This window comes from Protomyctophum parallelum, assembly GCF_964188405.1.
Source record: "Protomyctophum parallelum genome assembly, chromosome: 19".
NCBI lineage: Eukaryota > Metazoa > Chordata > Actinopteri > Myctophiformes > Myctophidae > Protomyctophum > Protomyctophum parallelum.
The window spans coordinates 23,574,369-23,598,716 of NC_139717.1; the positions used below are offsets into that span (position 1 = coordinate 23,574,369).

Below are 24,348 nucleotides of genomic sequence, written 5' to 3' on the forward strand. Positions count from 1 at the left end.
GGGCTGCGACAAGTGCCAATGATTAATGAGGTTTCGGAGGGCTGTTCCAACTGCATTTAATGAGCAGCCATATATTTTTGGGGGGCAGAAGAACGTTTTGCTGTGCATTGCAGGCGGCGGTTGAAACCGCACGTTTATGCCCCCACCTAACGTCACACCACAGCCATTATACTGCCCTGGGTTATTTATGCTGTGCATATTGAAGACGTATTTCACAGCGAATCTCCCATGTAGCCTATACTGCGGTAGATCAGATTTCAGCGTGAACTTCGGATGGATGGCTCTGAGATTCAAATCGGCCTACAATGGCATCCAGGATTTAATGCAATTTTGTTCGGTACTGCAAAACTGTATATATATTTCTAATTTATGGCCAGCCATAGCTGAATGTATGGAGAGAGGCAGTTTGCCGACCTGGCAGTCTACATATGTATGAAGAGTCCCTTAGCTAGACACTTTTCCCATAACAGCTTCCCACCAAGCACTCAACAGGGAGCAAGTCGGTGAATGCCAAACAAATGAAATAAAACATACCCCTCAATTTCTGAATTCCCTTTACACTTGGTGTTCATAATATAGTCCTAATGATGTCAGTCACAGACACAATTCAGTCACAACAAAACCATAAAAATCCTTAATTTTGTGGGATTTCCTCAGTGAAGGTGTAGCCTTGAAGACGCTGCAGGAAAGACGTGCATGGCTTCCCAACATTGTGTACTTACTACCTATACTGTAGATTCTACCTATACTGATTAATTACTTACACTTACTGTAGTAAGTGTAAGTAATTAAGTAGGCCTACTGTAGGCTGTATAAAGGCTGTACAGGTGCGCAAAAGACTGCAAGGCCCATTTAAAGTATTTAAAGTATGTCAAACAACTTTGACAGGAGCCCAACTGAAAGCCGGGGACTTCAATGTGGCAGGGTATAGGCCACATAAAATATACATTTTGACCAAAAAAAGCGACAAATTGCCAATGGTTGAGTTCCTTATAGCTGTATAGTTGTACATTTGCACCAACTCCACAGATTCCTTATGAAGTGATGGTCAAAGGATGCATCAGCACAAAAGAGAAATATTCCCGGTTGAGCTTCATGAGTCACGTCGGTGCTTACAGAGAAGGCCATAAATGACTTCACTTTGTCTTTTAGTTGACTGTAAAAAATCTCCTGCAAGGTCCCTGATTCTCTGTCCCTGGTGGCCTTCAGTGCAGCGCTGGTGGAAACTGGACAGGGGTGAGATGATGTAAGCGGGGGTGTCGCATGTCGCAGTGAGTCGTTTCCTGCTGCTCTACAATGTTTCCATCGATGTACCCAAATTGGCAACGAATGTAGTTTTTTCCTTCATCTTATTAACCTCATTAAATTCCGCGTGCGGATATATATATATATAATATATATATATATAAATATATTATATATATATATATATATATATATATATATATTTGTATTAGATTAGCTTCTCACAGAGGAGGAAAACTCTGTTTTATGGCATATATGCCCTTTTAAAGGTCTATCGACTGTTACATTGGGCTAATTGGGCTATAATGTATATATGTATAATGTATATAATGTAATATAACGCTCAAGAATAAAACTAAATGAAAATTAAGAGATGATTCTGTTAGTGGCCATGCCGGTAGGAGCTGCTATCACTTTCTGGTGATGTCCTCTGATAAATCACTTTCTGGTGATGTTGCACACTCCTTGTGAGTGTGCAATTTTATAGACACTCAGGATGGAATATGAAAAGATCAGACAGATCCGTCTTAATCACATAGTGATAATGTGTTTGGACAAAATCTGTAGGGGTAATATAAAATAATTGGGCTCCTGATATAAAACAATGTGAATGTTTTTGGGCAGAGGTTCTGCTCTGACACACACACACACACACACACACACACACACACACACACACACACACACACACACACACACACACACACACACACACACACACACACACACACACACACACACACACACACACACACACACACACACACACACAGCTGTGCCTTCGGCCTGGCGGAGACACGAAGCCAAAAGAAATCACCAAACCATCCAGATCTCCATTGCTCCATTCACACAGTATCAATGTTTTTGCTGTAAAATGATGGTACTGTAAGTGTAATGACATCGTTGCCCAAGGCAGAGGGGACTACAAAATGTACTGTAAGTGTAATGACATCGTTGCCCAAGGCAGAGGGGACTACAAAATGTACTGTAAGTGTAATGACATCGTTGCCCAAGGCAGAGGGGACTACAAAATGATGGTACTGTAAGTGTAATGACATCGTTGCCCAAGGCAGAGGGGACTACAAAATGATGGTACTGTAAGTGTAATGACATCGTTGCCCAAGGCAGAGGGGACTACAAAATGTACTGTACTGTACTGTAAGTGTAATGACATCGTTGCCCAAGGCAGAGGGGACTACAAAATGCTGAATTAATAAGTCTTTAATTAAAGTACCCCTGGGCTCCAGAGTCACAGCCTGTCATGTGGTTATGAATCTTCGGCAGGGGCCATGGTTGGGTTGCTGTGATCTAGTGAATCTGTGCTTATTCCAATAAGAATAAATAATAACCATGCTGACAACGACAAATCATAACAAATTCCCGCCCAATGGTAATTGGACTACGCCGAGTCGCTCAATTGACGCTTGATGTAAACGTTTTAAATGGTATGTGCTGAGCTGCAACAATTCAGAGAACCATTATGTGCAGACCATGTGCAAGATAATTGTCCAAATAATGAAAAGTAACATGGGATCTATGACTCAAACTTATAGCCTGTTACATGTCAGTCTGACTCAATCATCTATGAAGTATCTGTACTATTATGTCTCCATATTTGGGCAGGATTTCAGCCAGATCCGACTTACACTCACCACCATTATCGGATTACAAACAATTTGAAAATAAATATGCATGGAGGAACCTCGGCGTTCTGGCAGTGTGCACAAGAAATCTGGTGTAGATTGGTGCAGTGATTTGCAAGATTAGCTCTGTGTGAGTGTGTGTGTGTGTGTGTGTGTGTGTGTGTGTGTGTGTGTGTGTGTGTGTGTGTGTGTGTGTGTGTGTGTGTGTGTGTGTGTGTGTGTGTGTCTGTGTGTGTCTCTCTGTGTGTGTGTGTGTGTGTGTGTGTGTGTGTGTGTGTGTGCGACTGTGCGACTGTGCGTACATGCGTGTGTGCGTGCGTGCTTGCGTCAGTACCCATGAAAGGAAAATGACAGCCCTCAGGGGTGACGACTGTTCCATTCATTGTTGCAGTAATGGCGATGTTGGCACCTAGAAAGGAAAACAAGCAGAGGACAAAAGCATGACACAGTGGCTTGTTTCACCCGTTAACTTTTTTATTGAACAGACTGAAGAAAACACCATTGATGCATTCATGACCATGGGTCCCACCGTTCTTACACACTGTCCACACACTGTGTGTGTGCATGTGCATGTGCATGTGCATGTGCATGTGCATGTGCATGTGCATGTGCATGTGCATGTGCATGTGCATGTGCATGTGCATGTGCATGTGCATGTGCATGTGTGCATGTGTACGTGTAGTAGTAGCAAGAGGCCAGATTAGTCATGCTAACTAAAGTTTAATCTAAAAATCACACCTGTGTGAACTGAGTGGTGCAACTCCCCTCTCCCCCTGCCCCTCTCTTTCTCTCTCTATCCCTCATTAGCAGGCAACAGTGCAGCACTATCTCTCTTTCTCCGTTTCTAAAGCGCCACTTTTGCCCCTACTGGTACTCTAAACATAGTAACATAGTCACGGACATTGCTGTTCCTTGGAGTGGTTGCACCACTCAAAATTTTAAAAAAAAACTGCGATACAGCGTGTCCTATATACTGTATGAGGCCCTGCCCTGCAATCGCTTGGTCTCCCTATCACTCCAGAGTCTCTGTGGAATTCAGACTCCTTTCATCTGGGAGAGGATTCACAACAAAAAGCCTCTCACTCTTCTCATCTCTTTGTTACTCAGCCTTTTCTCTCCTTCACTGTTTGGCATCTCTATCTCTTCTGTACAACTATCGGGGGATTGTAATGCAGGGTTTGTAATGCATTGCTTCTGCAGATTTACAAAATGTACCTCTACACATACAATACTATAAACAATACATACAATCAATTATTGTCTCCACCAGGCCGAAGGCATGTGGGGAGAGTATGTTTTGCACTTTGTGTGTCCGTTTGTGTGTCCGTCCGTGTGTCCGTGAACAGCTAATCTCGGCCACCGTTAACCCGGTCGATGCCATATTTTGCACACACACTCCCTGGATGCCAACCATGAACCTCTGCCCCAAACTTTCCACAACGGCCTGTTATAGCGCCACCAGGAGGCCGCTTTGTGCAAAACAAGTTTTTCCATGCCATATTTTGCACACACACTCCCTGGATGCCAACCATGAACCTCTGCCCCAAACTTTCCAGAACGGCCTGTTATAGCGCCACCAGGAGGCCGCTTTGTGCAAAACAAGTTTTTGCACAGTACACCTACAGATTTTGTCCAAACATCACGCAAATTGGTACACAGTCTCTCTAGAGCCATTCAACGAAACGGGTCTTTCAGATTTATCAGACTCCATCCTGATTGGTTAAGATTGGCTTCCAAAGTTCACAGGAGTGCTCAGTTTCAAACAAAATGCTGCAAATCATGAACACATCGCGTGATTTCCGTGAAATTGTGCACCCACATTCCCACTAGGCCGAGGACGAAATGCCACATGAACAATTTCAACTCAGCCTCAAGGTGGCGCTATAACTGGCCGAAAAGTGTTTTTACCTCTAACTGCACGGATCTGTGGATAACCTGGTGGAGACCTGTGCCCGGGAGGGCACTTTTTCTAGTTCAGTATGTTTCCATGGTTATTTAATCACAACTTGTTATTGGTTATTGTGAATCACAAATACTGTAATGACGTCTTTATGAGACTCAAAACATACAGCCAATTAAGATCTAATTAAGATCTTAAGAAGTAATCTATAAATAAATTACTGTTGGTTTTTTTTGTCATAATGTTTGAGCGAGACATGGGCTATGTTAAAACGAGATTAAGATGTCCATTCAACTTTGAATTTATACCTTACTAAGATTGTTGAAGTAGAAACCTAAGTGGGACACCAACAGAGGCTGACAAGCTCACTACTTAATTGCCTTACTTTTGGCAGGATATATATTTTGATTGTACAGTCAAAGTCAAAGTCATACGATTTGTCACACACGTTACCGCAGTGAAATTTGTTCTCTGCATTTGACCCATCTCTTTGAGCGGTGAGCCGCAGCCAAGGAGCGGTGAGCTGCAGCGTGCGCCGCGCTCGGGAATCATTTGATTAGTAGATTTGACCCCCAATCCAACCCTTTGATGCTGAGTGTCAAGCAGGGAGGCACTGGGTCCCATTTTTACAGTCTTTGGTATGACCCGGCCGGGGATCGAACCCCGACCTCCCAGTTTCAGGGCGGACACTCTAACCACAAGGCCACTGAGCTGGTCAGTGCTAATGATTGCCATTGCCCAATAAAGCAACGTGCGCTGGTCAAGTCGTGACACGCAATCTGGGTTAAGTGGGCTTTACTATGAACAGCAGACGACTCATTAGGGGCTGATCTGCTGGGAGCAAGCGAGGATAAGTGAAATCAATCAGAGACATACACCACAGTATAGTCTCATTAAGATAGCCGCGCAGATTATATTTTTTTTCCCTCACATTTCTTTTGCAGATGAAAGGTCATGCTTCCTCCTATTAACCACTCAAACGATATTGAAACAATTAAAAAAAACAGCCAATATCCAAGCTTACTATGTGTGGTCGTAATGACTACGCACCAGATGGCAGAGATACTAACTAACTGCTGTGCAAAATTATGTCACACTGAAACTCACACGAACTAACTAACTTCTGTCAAAATTCCATTCATTATCTTTGGCTACTGCGTGCTACCAAATGGAACCTCAGAGTAGCCTAGTATAGGCAACAGTCTGTGAGAGAGACTACTAGGCTATAGGTATGAATTAATTAATGAAAAACTTTATTCTGAACATAAGTCAAAGAATTTAAAATAAGTGCAATATAGAAAACAAAAATAATATTCCCAAAGTATAAACAACAAAAGAAAAACAAGCCTCACTGGACGCAAGTATAATTTTTTTTCTCTTCTTTAAAAAAAAAACCTTTGTATGTTCAGAAAGGAGTAGGTTGAAATTAAAAACTTATATAACCCTACCCCTTTATAACTTAATTTCAGCGTCATCGCTTGACGTCATCACATAACTACCAACATGGTATAAACTAAAAAAAATCACAACAGAGAAACCAAGTACATTAAATAATGTAATAGTGTAAGTCATTGTATATGCTCTATAATGTATTCTATTCTATATATCATATTATGATCAATACATATTATTTTTTTCAGGCACCTTCAGGCACCTTCAAAGAATTAGCTTCCAAGCCATTTCATGCAAAAAAGATAGGTAAGCTATATTATGTCAGGTGTTCAGTTGATGAAGAATAGCAAAACTAAGCACTATACAATCAGGCCACTACGAAGGAGAGACATCACTTTAGGTACATTTAAGCATTAAATTCAATGACGACAGTTTCCTGTCATTATTGGCATGTCTGTGATACTTATATGGAGCTTAACACAAGGACTTCATTCCTGATCGCATCACTGCTGTGCTAATCTCTCAAGAACAGATTCTGTGCAACAGCAGAGGGTGCAGTTTTTTCTTTGTTTTGCCGATGGGTTCCCAGATTGCCGCTGTGCCAATAAAAGGTAAAGCAGGCCTGCAGCATCATAGATTATACTCATAGATTATACAATCGTTAGTCTCTGTTGAGGCAACCAACTTGAACATACCAAGACCATGGGATTTCTCAAACTGAATAAATACTAGACTATAGGCTAAGCAAAACTATTTAAATCATTATAATCCTAAACTTTTAAGTACAATTATGTCTGTGTTAGAAGTTGTGTAATAAAGAAAATTAGCACGGAGTCATTATTGAGAAAATAAATCCCTTCAGGGTGATTCACGACCCCATTAAAACAATGACTCAATGGAGTATGTTTCAAAGTTAACTTTTCTTTATAAAAATTTGCATTTCTATGCTATTGTTGATTCCAACTTGATAGATAAGTAGATTAGTCCGATGACCCACATGTTTGTGCACGCCTGGTGTGTATAGTATTAGTCATGTCTATGTTGCAGGTATTTTGGGGATCCAAGTGACAGCTGAGTTTACTGATGTTCCTCGCCAGACCCGGAGCTATTTTCAGACAGACAGTGAAGTGGAAAACATAGGGCCATTCATCAATTGCCCTGCTGTGTGCACTGTGCACTAACGGAAGTCTTTTGTCTGCAAACCACAAAAATGCACATGGAGCTTCTCTTGATATAGAAGTATAGGCCTATATCTGCAGCTTATTCAGTGCTCACTGGCACACTTCAAATAATGTTTTTGAATGTTGTGCAGTCGACAAGTTAAAAGTGTCACCATGTTGGAAGTGACAGTAAAACAATGTTTAAAGATGGTAAAGCCTCATCTGGCATCTTGTTTTTTCGAAACATATGGGAATCTATGTTGATACATGTATGTATCATACATGTATGTACATAGTTGTGTTTATTATGACAATTATGGATTGTGTTGTGATAGGGGGCCATATTTGAAAATATGAAAACACTGTAGGGCAGAGTAACAGACTCCATCTCCTGCTTTTGTTCTAACAATATCACATACAAATGCATTGCTTTACAACACTTTTATTTAACCACAGTGCAATATGAATAGTATTTTGTTGTCACTCATCTCTGCTGTGAACGAAACAAAAACAATTCAGTGTTTTTTCACATGCATGCACTGCTATAATAAATTGTCTTTTGTTCAAATGGCACTTTAGGCAAATGTGTGAAATGTCTTGTTGTACTTGTATCTCATGGATATTCATATTCTTAACTGCAATACTAATGATATTTCTATTCTCTTTCAATTGGGCAGCGGTGGCCTAATGGTTAGAGGAGCGCCCTTGTTGCCAAAAGGTTGCTGGTTCGATTCCCCGGACGGGCAGGAAAAATCTGGGTGGGGAAGTGATTGTCATCACTCAGCCAACACCGCTGAAGTTCCCTTGAGCAAGGCACTGAACCCCCAACTGCTCCCCCTGGAGCTGCTTAGTGGCCAACAGTACAAGACTGTGGTTGTACTGGTCAGCTCCCAGGTTTTAACTTGGGGGGGCAGCGGACAGACCTCATGCTTCCTTCTATGCATGAGGAGTCCAAGCTGCTTCTTTTCACCTGACAGGGGTGAAAAGTTTCCCCGGTCGGACGTAACGCGTGGAAGGAACACGTTATTCCGTCCAGTTCCTTTCCCCTCCATCAGGCGCCCCGGCTGACCAGGGGGAGGTAGTTTAGAGACCAGGATTACTGCATGTTTTTGTGAGGGTACCTACCCAGTACCCTCCTAGGGGACATGAGAACATGCAAACTCCACACAGAAAGGCCCTTTCGCCAATCCCGCCTCGGGTATGGGCACTGATGACGCGGAGGAGGGAACACGCTTCCAGTTCCCCAGCGGGAATCAAACCCAGGACCTTCTAGCTGTGAGGCGACAGCACTACCGACTGTGCCACCGTGCCCCCTAAACACTTCTTAGAGGCACTCGCTGTTCTTTTGTCCAAAGAATCCCTGTGGGCTGTGGAAGGTTTGAGATAAAATATATAGAGTTTATTTTGTTTCACACAGAAACTGTCTGCGCCGCCTGAAGAAATTCAAGGTGAGTGATCTACAACAGCGCCATTGACCACCTCGATAACTCGAAGGCAGTACTGAAATGTTTTACTTTAGTAAAAGTACCAATACTGCAATACAGAACTACTCTGTTACAAGTAATGGTCTGGTATTCAAAATGTATACTTACGTAAAAGGCATCAAAATGCACTCAAATTACAAAAAGTAAATGTACTCATTATGCAGATTGTATTAAAAATGTATACAAAACTTTTGAAAATAGCAGATCTACAAGCTTACAATGCATTGCAAAGCAACACACTGAGCTTGTAGATCAGCTATTTATAAAGTACAAGACTGGTGTCCCAGCCAGTGCTGCATCTGAGCAGCTTTTCAGTGTTGGCAATAATAGCAAAGACACTTGCAGTGCCAGACAGAACAACTTTGACATTTATTTTATTTATATCAAAACAGATTTCAAATAAATAAACTAAATGCAGAATCGCCACGCTGCCACCCACGCAGGCTATGGCACAGAAACCTATTAGGAAAAAAATGGCATATTTAGTCTACATGCAGTGACAATGTATGGCAAGACGCCGATCATCAAAACATATTTACATAATAGTCAACAGTGGCCAGCCCAGAACACTTGTAACAGAGGAGGGCTTTTTAATTGGCCATCAGTTCAGCACAGCGGCCCGACCGTCAGAACACAATAGATTATATTAGATCTATATTATTAACATTAGCAGCAGCCAGCAGCAGTTAGTTGGCACATCATCACAACACACAATAATAGTAAATCATATTACCTATTTACCTTCCACGTTCGCGTGCCTCCCATAAACTGTAAAAAGAAATGTTCCTATACTTCCTCCAACAAAACAACAACTCGACAAACGTCTCTCCTCATCATCAACGTCAGTATACTTGCTTCTTCTGGGCTACAACTTGTTTTGGATTTAGCCCACCAAAGACATCAGAAATGAGCCAAGATGTTGCTGCAAATAAACAACCTCCTGACCTGTTCTGACATTCCATTTTCCCCACCCGTCCTTCCTCTTCGATGTCTCCCTTTTGACTGATACCTAGGTGGCCATTCAAACTCTATAGACGGGCCCGCCCCGAAAACTAGAGTTCTCAACAGGCCTGAAACTTAAGGCCCGGTCAGACCTACCTGGGTCCTCATCAAACCCTGTACACTCAAGACACTGCCCCCACTGCCACCCTTAGATCTCCATATATGAAGCTGACCTGTTGTGACATTACATATGTTGATCTGACCTCATCAAACCCTGTACACTCAAGACACACTCCATATATGGCCAGACCTCACCAAACCCTGTACACTCAAGACATGCTCCATATATGGCCAGTACAGAATTCATTCCATAATTATGTTGATCTGACCCCCCATGCCAAAGTGCAGGCGCTCGCCCAGCAGTCGGATGTGTGCACGCGACCGGTCGCTTCTTGCCCTCAGGGCGTCTTAATGGTAATAGAATATAAAAACAAAAAAGTCACAAGTGAAGTTTAATAATATTGTAATAAACGTGAGAGGTTTTTTTATTTAATGTTTTACATTATTCTCTCTCCTGTCCAAGTGGGTGCTCTCCAGGGTCAGAAATGTAGCTTGATCAAGCTATGCCATGGTGAGCTACTTGTAGCTTTACAAGCTACGCTTTCGATAGCTGACACAACACTGTTTGTTTGACCGCTGCTGCTACGAGTTAGAAGAAGCATTTACATTAATTTTGTGAGTGTGGCTCTACCCTATTTTGATCCACTATAAAACTTCATGAGGTCAATCTTCTGGAGGAGTTGATTAGCCAGTTCAAAGATCCAGCACTTCCCAAACACCCCCTGAGATACACTTACATAGATGAAAAAGGAGCTGACTGTGTCTCAAGAGAAGTGTATAGTGCATTTTGAACAGAGTTTATGGACCACGGAGCTGAAGGGGAGGACCTGAGGGCTCCATCACTGTCTCCTAAATGGCAGGAAGAGGAGTGGAAAAAATCCATTGGTGCAAATTCTACGGTAGGGATTTCAAGACCATGCATATAAGTACCCTTGTAGCCTTGCCCCTGTTTTCACAGTGGCACTCATTTTTATTAAGAATGAAGTCCTGCATGTGATATGCCACTGGATAGGCTTCTCAGTCAGACGGAAATCTGATAACCACTGCCTTAAAGACATGGTGAAATGAAAAATATGTTTTTCTCACCTTTAGAGCATATGGTGGTGGTGATATGGACATACCTAACAATATCCATAGATGTAAAAAATAAGTGGAAAAAAATAAATAATTTGTATTTATTATTGATAAATAAACACGGTGGGACAGACGGTAGTGCTGTCGCCTCACAGCTAGAAGGTCCTGGGTTCGATTCCAGCAACGTTACTTTAGTTACTTAGTTTCCAACACTGCTAATCATCATGAATTACACACGCACACACACAGGCAGAAAATGTTTCATTTTTGTTTCCTCCTATTCAACTATTCATGGTGTTCTCTTCCATTATAAAGGCAACACATGCAAGCTGAATACTGAATGATGCTTCATCGCAAGTCCTCTCTGTTGCCATTGTTGTTGTTTATACAAGCCTCAGTGCTTCAGAGACCAGTGATCCTGTCCTCCAAATAGACGAGGGAAGCGAAGAGAATTGGAACCACAAATATGCAATTTGCTGCAGCTCTTTATGAAACAAACACCTGCAGCACAACCATAAATAAATGTAACAACTGAATACGTTGGTCAATATGATTCTAGCCTCCGAAACCCAGACGTTTTTATTTCCCTGCAGGGAGAAAAAAAAAGTGTGGTACCCCGGACCGAGTCCACTTCAATTCGGCATAGAGTAGCGCAAACGTCGAGCACTCCCAGCTGATTTCATAATCGTCTGCACCTTTGTTAAATTTACGCACACATGCACACCCGTACGCACACACACTCCTCTCTCTCTGTCGCTCTAATTAATTTGTCTCATGTCGCGCAGCTGCATCTAGATTAAGCTGCCTATGCCGTAGCATTGCGCGGAAGCAGGGATTGAACCCGGGCCTCCCACTCGCCAGTCCAACGCACAACCTGACTCAGACATGCTCTATTATGGCTTTTCTTAGTCCCACAAATAATGTTTAAACTGGATAAAAATAGCTCTGCAGCCATTGGCGTCCAGCCCTGTGCAGCCAAATTAATTTATATGATAGACAGCTCTTAGGGAATGTCTTTGCCTACGAGATAAATCATGATCTCGAGGATGACATTGTGCCAACAACCTGTTCAGAAAAGTAAGCTACAGCACAACGGTTTAATTGCTTCATTAATAAAACAAATGGTAATATCTTGTAGCATCTCTGAGGGATTTTCATGGCTACTTCAACAGAATGTTATGGTAATGATACTGTTAAGTGTGGGCTATTTCAGTAATAATAATTTTTGCTTTTGTTTTACCTTCACTTTTTATTGCTTTTCTCTTTTAATTTGTTTTGGAACAACCTTTCTACATGCAATAGATCCTGCAGCTCAATAAGCTCCGGCTCTTCTCCCCGTGTCCCCTAGGGTAGGTACCCTCACAAAAAACATGCAGTAATCCTGGTCTCAAAACTACCTCCCCGTGGCCAGCCGGGGCGCCTGATGGAGGGGAAAGGAACTGGTCGGAATAACGTGTTCCTTCCACACGCTACGGTAGGCCTACGTCCGGCTGGGGAAACTCTCCCCTGTCAGGTGAAAAGAAGCAGCTTGGACTCCTCATGCATAGAAGGAAGCATGAGGTCAGTCTACTGCCCCCCTACATTGGCAGAGGAAGTGTAGCACCCAGGATTACATTAGATAATTGACCCTGGGTGAGAAAAATGGACAGTATGGGTGGCAGCTGTATAGTCACAAAATTGGCCATTATTGGCTTTTCATCAGAGCTAAACTTCTAAGTCATCTTTAACATTGTGGTTCAATGACAAGCTCACCGTGATATAGGATTCTGTCAGGCCACCATGCTGGCTGCACTATTTCTCTGTAGGCTGTACTCTATCTTGGCTATAATTGGCACAAATAATGGGCGCGCACGCACACACACACGCACACAGTGCACTTTTATGTTTGACTTACCAATTCTATGACACACACACACACACACACACACACACAGCTGGACATATCAACAGTGTGTCTAATTAAATACCGTCTATGTTTGAGCCTTTGAGGTGTATTATGTGCATGCTGACAGGGGCACACAAGTTCTGTCATGTTTGTTGTGCGTGCCTGCCCTGTATAGGGTAGCCCGAGTATATGTAACTGGAGTATGTATACCGGTATATATGTGCATGAATAATATACTACGAACGCACCGTGCCGACTGAAACGTGGCTGTGTTAGTGAATCTCTTATCTCTGCATAAAGAATACCCATGGGCAGGCTTCAGCTTCTGGGAGGGCCTCTTCCTATAGTCTATGCGGTGCTCTTGTGTGTGTGTGTGTGTGTGTGTGTGTGTGTGTGTGTGTGTGTGTGTGTGTGTGTGTGTGTGTGTGTGTGTGTGTGTTGGTGTGAAGGTGCTGATGAATTGCTGTGATTAGGAGCGAGGATGACACTGGAGCCTTCAGAGCACCCTGTAGGATTATAGAACAACAGCAGTGTTTGGGGAAACCTCCGCTCAGGTGGAAAATCACTTTCATGAAGTGACCCCGTGCACGCGCACACGCACACACGCACACACACACGCACGCATATATACATACAGAAATTAATGCACACATTATGGGGGGGGGGGGGGGGGGGGGGTCACATGCGGCCCAGGCTTTACATTTAAAAATTATATTATTTTCCTATTATTGAGGACAGACAAATTAAAATTAAATCAAGACAAATAACAATGACTAACATAACATTTTAACAAACATGAGAAAATAATTTGTTTTTATGAAGGTAAGGTAAGGGTAAGGTAAGGTAATTTTATTTATAGAGCGCCTTTCAAAACAGTTGTTACAAGGTGCTGTACAATAAAATAAAAGGAATAAAACAAGAACATCTGAGCAGCAAAGACAGTACCTAGGAATAGATCAAATAGAACAGTACATAGAAATCAACAAAAAGGTAAATAACAAGCACGTCTATATACCTATATTTATACCCTTCTCTTATTAATTGCTATACAGCAATCTGTCCGCAATGTTGTTCTGTTCACATTTCGTGAATAAAGCCTATACTCATTTTTGTAACTTTCATTGTTGTAATCATTGTCAGGTGAAGGTGTGGTTTTTCGTTTTGCACCCTGTCTGTCCGGCCATCTGTGGGCAGCTAATCTGCACGATCAACGTGAAACTGCACACATACACTCCCTGGATGACAAGCAGTGCAGCAGGTGCTCTGAGCCTTTTATTAGACAGAGGTCTGTTATTACTTGCGCAAGTACTGCGATCGGCTGGGTATGTATGTATGTACGTATGTCGGTGTTGTCCACCGGCAAATAAGGGACCACCAGCCTAGATGACGTAACCAAGGTATGTTTGGTGATCGGCTGTATGTATACGTATGTATGTATGTATGTATGTATGTATGTATGTATGTATGTATGTATGTATGTATGTATGTATGTATGTATACGTATGTGGTTAAAATGGTTAGGGTTTAAAAAAGGCATTGTATTGCACTGGCCTAAATGTGGGTCCTTAAAAACTGCTTCAACTTCTGAGATGGATGTATGTATGTATGTATTTAAAAGGGGGGCTTTTTTGTAAAATCCCAGCCTACAATACCTTCATGTATTTAAAAATAATTCCAAAGTAAGGTTACCAGTGGGCAACATGTCTATTCACTGGGGACTACCCAGGCGAAAAATAAATATATTTATTCCATACTTAAGTACACTTTTTTTATGATTCAAAATTTTATTGCTTTTTCAATTTAGTTTCACAAACAATTAAGACAACAAACGAAACAAAACTAGACAAGAAAATAATAAATACATTACACAACGAAATATTTACAGAAAAGATAAAACAATACAGACAATACAATACAATACAATACAAAACAAATTAATAATAAAAAAGGGAAAAAGAAATGCCATTACACCTGGGTGTACACTTTCACGGAAAACAAGAAAGAAAAACAGACGTTGCGCTCACACCACAATGGGATTGACAGCAATATGCATTATGTATCCTACCCATTTCCGTATATATTTGTCCAGTCTGTCAGACCTCCTATATGCCATTTTTTTTTTTTTTTTTTTAAGATATTTTTTGCGGCTTACGCCTTTATTGATTTTTTAAGGGATAGAAAGTAGGCTGACAGGAAACGGGAGAGAGATGGGGGGATGACATGCGGTAAAGGCCGTGTCGGGTCCGGGAGTCGAACCCGCGGCACACCGCGACTGGATCACCAGTCCGGTGCCCAGACCGTTACGCTACGGCCTGGGCCCTATATGCCATTTCTTCGTATGCTGCAACCTTGCCTAACTCCACAAACCAGTCATGAAACGAGGGACTCCCTGACGCTTTCCAACCCCTCATTAGCACCTCATTGGGTCACCCAGTATGTAAAGCCTAGGGCAGAAGGGAAAATCAACCGTTGTAATTTCTAAAATTATGAATTTGTTTCCAATAACTCAATTACAGGACAGTCCCACAAAGCGTGAACCAGGGTGCCCACCGAAGATGGATCCTTGCACTTCCAGCACTCAGCTGTGTCCTTAAGACCCAGTCTGTGCAACCGTGAGGGTGTCCAATAGAAGCGGTTGAGAATTTTAAATTGAATCAATTTGATTCTGGTATCTTTAGACATTTTTGTTGAATTTCTGCAGATTTCATCCCACTCCTCCTCTTCAATATCAATATTCAAATCCCTCTCCCACACAGTTTTTGACACGCCAGGTACCCTGGCGTTTTCAATGAAGATGTTAGAATAGTAAAATGAGGCCTCGTGACCTGTACCAAACACCATGGTGATGCCATGCAACAACTCAGAATGCTGAGGCCTCGTGACCTGTACCAAACACCATGGTGATGCCAGGCAACACCTCAGAATGCTGAGGCGGAGTTCTGGGTGAACCAAATATTCCACATAGTAAGTGCCTTAATTGCAAGTATTGCCAGAATGTAGATCTGGGAAGGTCAAATTCTGTAACAAGGTCATCAAACGATTTTAAAGTCTCTTCTTTGTGGCCCAAAGTAAGAATTCCCTTATTCACCCATCCCTTCCGTACAAATGGAGCTTTATTAATATGCAATTTAGGATTCCGCCAAATACTTGATTCTGAGCTGAGGTACTGTATGGGTTTGTTTTGAAAATTCGACAAATTGTTTTCCATGTTTCTTGTAAATGAGAAATGACAGGGTGCGCTTGAGCCTGGGGAGACTTTTTTGTGGATAAACCGATAAGAGGAGGGAGAGGGGAAAGAGCCAATTGTTCGATCTGATACCAGGGCGGTGCTCTCTCAGGGGGGAGAACCCAATGAGCCAGGTGTCTTGTACTAAAGGCGTAGTGATAGAACAATAAATCCCAGCCCTCCTTTTTCTACCGGGAGCTGAAGTCTGGCTAGTCACATCCGAGCCCGTTTCCCATACACAGAAAGTATGTTAAATGTATACTTGTGTCTCTAATCATATTAATAGTATACATTTTTGCTAAATATAATATAAGTGAACATAAATTAATTTGTGATTTAGCACATTTGTGATAAGTGTACTAAATGAGAAATATATTTCAAATAGTATGAAAATATGCTTTTCATGTTTACTTTTGTCTAACTTAAATACATATAATCACAAATACATTTGTGATGATTATATTTTAAGTACTTTATCAATATATTCACAACAAGTTATCCTGAACATGCATTTATTGTAAGATGTACTTTAATTATAATAATTAAAAATATATTGGTGATTATTATGTTTTAAGTCCATTAGCAATATATTCATAGCAAGTTCTCCTGAACATGCATTTATTGTAAGATGTACTTTAATATAATAATAAAAAATACATTTGTGATTATTATATTTTAAGTCCATTAGCAATATATTCATAGCAAGTTAACCTGAACATGCATTTATTGTAAGATGTACTTTAATATAATAATTAAAAAATATATTTGTAGATTGTATTTTTTAAATGCACTCTTAGCGTATTTTAAGTAAATATATTTGTAGATAATACATTATAAATACAATACAAGTATAAACTTTTAGTATATTAAGTTTAAGTATATTAAGTACTAATGTGCTATAAATACTGCCAGGTGAAATGGGAGTGGCTAGAGGAAATCCATTTCCCAGCATACACTGGGGCGCCAAGGACCGTGTGTTATTGTTCTTATTTGTGTTTGAATATTAGAATGTATACTGGAGTTATGTTATGGGTCATTGTGTTTAGGGTTTTGTTGTGGAGTTATTTGGTGATTTATGTTGTTTTATGTGATTTGTTAGTAAAACCATGAATCTAAATGTCTGTTGGTTTGGTCAGTCTCTCTCCCCTTTTCCCATTCATATGTATAGTAACATCGTTGCTCCAATTAAGAGTTATATATGCAAATATATGCAAATGTGTGCTTTTCCAAAGTATATATATATTATATATAATGCTTAAAAATTATTTGGAGTATAAAAGTAATTCATTTGAAGTATACTTGTATTAGTTTCAAGTATACTATCAAATATATTTTAAGCACATTAGTTTGTAATGTTATTATATTAACACATTGGTAGTATATTTTAAATGTATTTATTTAATACTTGATATACACTTATAATACACTATAAAATACACTATAAATATAATATAAGTATGCTTTTCACTCATCGGAAAAAGTATACTTGGGATACTGAAATTATATTTTCAATTAAACACTTTTTAGTTGTGAAGGGGTTAAAAAAGTATAGGAAAAATATATTTAAGATATGTTTAAGTAGATCCGATAGTGTATTTGAGATAACAAAGTATATTTTAAGCACATTAGTTCATAATGTTATTCTATTAACACATTGGTAGTATATTTAAAATGCATTTATTTAATACTTGATATATACTCGATATATTCTAAAATACACTATAAATATAATCTAAATATGCTTTTCACTCATCGGAAAAAGTATACTTGGGATACTGGAAGTATATTTTCAATTTAACACAATTTTTTTGTCACAAAAGGGTTAAAAAGTATAGAAAAAATATATTTAAGATATGTTTTAGCAGATCTTAAGTGCAACTTAAGTATAAAAAGTACAACTTAAGTAGTTTCAAAATAGCACAATTTAAATTCAAATAGTTTCAAATACAAATAAGTACATTTAGTATACTTTAAAAAAGTATACTAAATATATTTATTTTTCACCTGGGTACGTATGTACCAGGGGGGCAGTCAGCCAGATATTTCGTGAAGCCTCATTTGAAATCGGTAGTTCATATAATGGCCTGTTGTGGCGCTGGACTGGACCCAAAAAGCCCCATAGCTCCATAGAGGCCCATGTATTTTGGCCCAACTTCACCTAGACTGTATTACCTTAATAAACATGGTCATGAATACTTTCTTCTTCCAGTCACTAGTTTAAAGTCTCATTTCTAATGTCATAATATTCTTTTTGGAAAATTATGGTCCCATTAATTAAAAAAATGACCATAAAGAAAAAAAACCATTGCGTATGTTCTGAGGGGCGTGGCTACCGTTACAGTCTATGATCGGGATTCCCCTCCCACTCGAGTCAAAATAAAAACCAACGGAGAAGAAGGGGGGAAGTCCCGCCTCGTTGTCTGGGCAGCCAATGGCCAGCTGGTCCAAAACGGAGCCAGCCAATGGCCAGCTGGTACCAAACGGATCTAGAAAGATGGCGACTTACATCAGGAATTACCATATTATTACAGGCTTCATTTTACGTTCATGTTAGACCCGGCGAACGCTTTGTCCATATTTTTTACAGTCTATGGTACCAGCATACCAGCGAACGTGCTGGTCCGTATGTATGTATGTATGTATGTATGTATGTATGTATGTATGTATGTATGCATGTATGTTGGGGTAAGAATGGTGGTCCCTTATGTTGACGTAACAAAAGGTGCGTTTCAAGGTTGGTATATTATGGTCAAAAAACGGTTCTAAAGTATTTAGAACAACAGTTGTAATAGACATTATACTACTGTACGCTGTAGCAGTAGTTGGCACCTCGACAGAGTGCATTTCTCATTGAGCTCAGCGGTCATTATCCATTCAGTGATTGACCAGAAACAAACATTCAACCAAGCCGTAATAAGAAGTAACAGTAGTCCCTTTCCTTTCCTCCTGCTGACTAGGTTGGTTCTCGTCTCATAAGGTAACCACTTGGCGATGTTCAGAGGCCAAATGGAAAGTGAACGCTGGGTGGCCTTTAATTAATTCCCTCTTAAAGGGGAGGATTTACTGTCCAGGAAGAGGACAGTATTGTCTCACCCACTCAGAATGGAAACGTCTGACTACAGTACATCATTAAATATTCTCACTGCAGATGCATTGTACAGTAAAGGGCCCTGTGAGAAAACGCATTTAACTATAGGATACATACTGTATACAATGTACAAGACTACAGAGCCCGATATAGGAAGGTAAAAATGTATATTAAATAATTGTTGCAGTTGAAAGTAATAAAAGGGACAACGGACAAGGACTGACAACAGAGATATGTCCATATTATACAGGCATAAAGGGGACACAGACAGACAGACGGGTACTCTTACAAAGCCCCCAGCACTATGACTCAGACCTATTGATCGGATTGTCAGTGCGTTCGATGCACGACTGTGTGCGTGTGTGCGTGTGCACACACGCGTTCATATTTATGTAACATTTTTAAAAACATTTTTAAATAGTTGAACTATAGCCGATCTACATCGACACGTTAGCTTGTAGATCTGCTATTTGAACTATTTTAAAAGGTTTAGCAAAATAGTAAAAAATGGCAAATATAGGTTTGAGGATAAGGGTTAATGGGTGGCGCAGGATTCTCTCCCTTCCTCTCGCTCAACCTCGCTCAACCTCTCTCCCTCTTTCCTGTGGTGATTTGTCAAGCTGAGCACATGTCAGAATCTGCATGCCAGCGTTGCCGGCTCAAGAGAGGACCAACCGGCCAGCCGGCTGACCTCTGATGAATATCTAGTGTGTCCTCTAACCTCAATGTGTCGTCATGGCATCAGGCGCAAACAAATCACTCAGCTCCATATATGGCCACAAAAGGGGCATGCCCATTATATGGGTATTAGAGCTCTTCATGGGTCACCCGATTCCGAAAATAACCAACAGGACCAAGTGGTTTTTATCAAAGTCACTTGTGGCCTGCATGGTCGGTATCGGTTCGGTTCTATTACCTCGGAACTCGGGTCTGTCTATCATTATGTGTAATACCCTTAATACCCCATCCACTTGCATTAAGTTTCTCAAAAGCGCATGAGTTGATTTCACTCCTCCTTCCGGGTAGGAACAGAGTGCATTCTGGGATGGATTGCAATAGTGAGTGGCCCCAAACACATGAACGCGCTGCCGTTGAACGCACACAAGCGTGCTGCCGTCGTGAACGTGCACAATGATAGTCAACGGACCAGCACGTTCATGTGTTTGGGGCCAGGCTGCAATATCAAATTCGCCCACTATGTCCATTTCGCCTCAGTGTTTCCTCTGGGTGCCTTCTCTATTCATATATATACTCTAAGGTAATACCGGGTGGATCCGAGAAGATTGTGTGACTGTGTGTATGTGTGTATGTGTGTGTGTGTGTGTGTGTGGTGCGCTGCAATGATGCGGAGAGAAACGCAATGAAGTGCTTTAACCTATGTTTTAGGCTGGTTTATGATCGAATTACTCCATCCATCCATCAATCCATTTGTTTTATGAGCTTTTTTGATGTATTACTGTATCACTGTATTAGTTTGTCCGTCTATATCCAGCACGGGAATGTCCCATATATGGTCATGTGCACATGAGACCAACTTTCCGGATATGATGATGTAACGTGCAGATCCTCTGTCACCAATAAGTTGCGATGAGTCACACCTGTAGCCTATATAAGTCTGGTGAGTAACTGCCATAAATACCTTATCGGTACAAGCATTTTCCTCACTGAAAGTGTAAATCCACAAGACGTCCAGATGTCTCTGCCAGAGAAACACAAGCTCTCTCCCTTCATCCAGGCCCAGCAGCTTAATGCTGCTACGGCCGACAACCTTCTGGAACACATGTGCCTGCTGGACATCGACTCGGAGCCCTCCACCACACGACACACCGGCATCATCTGCACCATCGGGCCGGCCTCTCGCTCCGTCGACACGCTGAAGAAGATGATCAAGGCTGGAATGAACATCGCACGCTTGAACTTCTCTCACGGCTCACACGAGTACCACGCAGAGACCATCAGGAACATCCGTGAGGCCTGTGAGAGCTTTGGACCCGGCAGCGTCCACTACCGGTCCGTCGGCATCGCCCTGGACACCAAGGGCCCCGAGATCAGGACGGGACTCATTAAGGGCAGTGGAACAGCCGAGGTGGAGCTAAAGAAGGGGAACACGATCAAGCTGACGTGGGACGATGCCTTCCAGGAAAACTGCGACGACGAGATCCTCTGGCTGGACTACAAGAACATTGCTAATGTGGTCGATATCGGCAGCAAGATCTACATTGATGACGGACTCCTGTCCCTGCAGGTCAAGGAGATCGGCCATGACCACCTGATGTGTGAGATTGAGAACGGCGGCACCCTGGGCAGCAGGAAGGGAATCAACCTTCCCGGAGCCGCAGTGGACCTGCCTGCCGTCTCGGAGAAGGACGTCAAGGACCTGCAGTTTGGTCTGGCGGAAGGAGTGGACATGGTCTTCGCCTCTTTCATCCGCAAGGCCACAGATGTCCACGAGGTCAGAGCCGTCCTGGGCGACAAGGGCAAGAACATCAAGATCATCAGCAAGCTGGAGAACCACGAGGGAGTGCGCCGATTCGACGAGATCATGGAGGCCAGCGATGGCATCATGGTCGCCCGCGGCGACCTGGGCATCGAGATCCCCACGGAGAAGGTGTTCCTGGCCCAGAAGATGATGATCGGTCGCTGCAACAGGGCCGGCAAGCCCATCATCTGCGCCACGCAGATGCTGGAGAGCATGATCAAGAAGCCCAGGCCCACCCGCGCCGAGAGCACCGACGTGGCCAACGCTGTGCTGGACGGCGCCGACTGCATCATGCTGAGCGGCGAGACCGCCAAGGGAGACTACCCCCTGGAGGCAGTGCACATGCAGCACATGATCGCGCGGGAGGCCGAGGCGGCCGTCTTCCACAAGCAGCTCTTCGAGGAGCTGAGGCAAAGCGCCCACCTGACCAGGGTTCCCGCGGAGGCCGTGGCCGTGGGCGCCGTGGCGTCCTCGTTCAGCTGCAGCGCCAGCGCCATCATCGTGGTGACCACGAGCGGCACGTCGGCCCACCTGCTCTCGCGCTACAGGCCCCGTGTTCCCATCATCGCCGTCACCCGTAACGCCCAGACGGCACGCCAGGCACACCTGCACCGCGCCATCTTCCCCGTCCTCTACGACAAGCCCGTCGCCGACGTGTGGGAGGACGACGTAGACCTGCGGGTCAAGTTCTCCATGGAAGCAGGCAAAGTCCATGGTCTGGTCAAGGAGGGAGACCTGGTCATCGTCCTGACCGGCTGGCGCTCTGGCTCCGGGAACACAAACACCATGCGGGTGGTCCCTGTGCACTGAGCCCCCCTGTCGCATCCGTGGAGGGCTAGCGCCGCTCCGAACACGTGGCTTTGTGTGTGCACCCATGTGGCGCCATGTGGAAGCCAAATTTCGTCAACTATAAAACTGATGTAAAATGATCGTCAACTACAGTACCTTTCTTCACTGAAGAAAACGAAATAAAAACTAAGCTATGACGACTAAAACTAAGTAAATATATTGACATTTCATCAAGAAATAAAGAAAGAAAGAAAGAAAGAAAAAGAAAGACAGAAAGAAAGAAAGACAGAAAGAAAGAAAGAAAGAAAGAAGGAAGCAAACATACTAATACAGACTAACTTGTTAGGGGGGCTGGGACTAGTGGAGTGGATCAGGTAGAACTAAAAGACAATTTTTGGTTGTCCTCAGGAGTTGCACTCTGAAAATGCATGCATCCAAGTGTAAAATCAGTCATTACGACACCATCAAGGCCCGCCAAAATGCATTTTAGTCGACAAAATCAACTGTAGATTTTGTCGTCTAAAATCTTATATTTAGTTAACTAAAACTAGACTAAAGGTAAAACATTTGACAAAAAATATGACTAGAACTAACTAGAATGACTAGAATTCAAAAGACTGACTGAAACTAAATCAACCTTGCTGTCAAAATCAACACTGCATAAAAGATCCAAGGAGTGACAGGGATCTCAATATAAAAAGGACTGATAGATACAGAGTATTATGGGCATGGGTAGACAGCACTGACAGATAGACGTAATGGGCAGAGCAGTCCGCTTGACGGTGCAGCGTAAAAGGGCCTCATATACCCTTATACCGGCCCAAACCATTATGGGCTCATCTGTGCGTTAACCATGTTATTCTGTGGGTGAAATTGGGTTCTCTCCCTCCCCTATACTCCCCCTACCCTTCTCACGCTCACTCTCCCACCCCTCCCCCTCTAATGCCCTCTGCCGTTGGATATATCTAAGTATGGGCATGTGATGTCATTCACAACAGAAACCATTGCTATATAGTTGACGGCAGGGATCTCCATATATGGGCCTATATGACATGCTTCTTAACAAGGTATGGTTACAATGTGCTTATAAGGAAATAACATGGAATAGTAAAATAATAATAGCAGTGCAGTAACTGTAGTAAATGCCAGCATGAATTAGATTATTCTAGACTATTGATATAATAGTATATAAACCCAATATCCCCATTCCCCAAAGAGGTTGAAACAGAAGATTTGGAACAATACACATCACAAGGCATATGCCTATGTGCTTTGCACTGTGTAACATAACCGATGATCAGGTGCAGAAACTTGCGCCGTCCGTTTGCTCGGTTAGTGCACGAGACTATATAGCCAGATGGAGATAAAACAGCATGTCATGTTGACCTTGAGGTTACAAATCTCCTGGGCTCAAGAGAGTAGGCTACTTCATCATCCACATGGCTCTGACTTTGAAGTGCTGTAGAGGTAGGCTACCTGCATGCAAGGTGTGTGACGTGTGTCATCATCCCTGGTGAATCACCTATTATAAGCCCTTTCATATTGCAGGCAGGCCCACAGGCTACACATATAAAGGCCTAAGTGGAACCTTTGGAGGTTGTTTATTGTTTTCTCTGAATGAGAAATCCTATAGGTTGGCTGCCCTACCTACGATATGCCATTAAATATTAGCACAAACACACAGAAAGGCACATTATATTCTACTGTCTATAGGCTATTTTGATGAATTCAGTAAAATGACCCCAATGGAAACAAGCCAGGCTTTCTTGTGTTTAAAAATCACACCCGTGTGAAGTGAGGGGCGCTCTTATCAGTATACGTCATCTCATGAACAACTGAATTGATGTGATTGGTTCGCCGATTTTCTCGTCTATACATATGACGTAAATTTCCCTTCATTGTCAATGGCATTTGATGTTTG

The 24,348-nt window shown here is 42.2% G+C and overlaps 1 protein-coding gene across 1 annotated transcript; it reads left to right on the forward strand.

Moving 5' to 3' along the window:
- Window positions 1-20,852: 20,852 nt before the first annotated feature.
- On the forward strand, window positions 20,853-22,448 carry LOC310876867 (pyruvate kinase PKM-like; the record flags this gene model as incomplete). The annotated part of the gene is made up of 1 exon (XM_083790519.1): window positions 20,853-22,448. The coding sequence occupies one exon, from the start codon at window positions 20,853-20,855 to the stop codon at window positions 22,446-22,448; it is 1,596 nt and encodes a 531-aa protein (XP_083646645.1).
- Window positions 22,449-24,348: the final 1,900 nt, after the last annotated feature.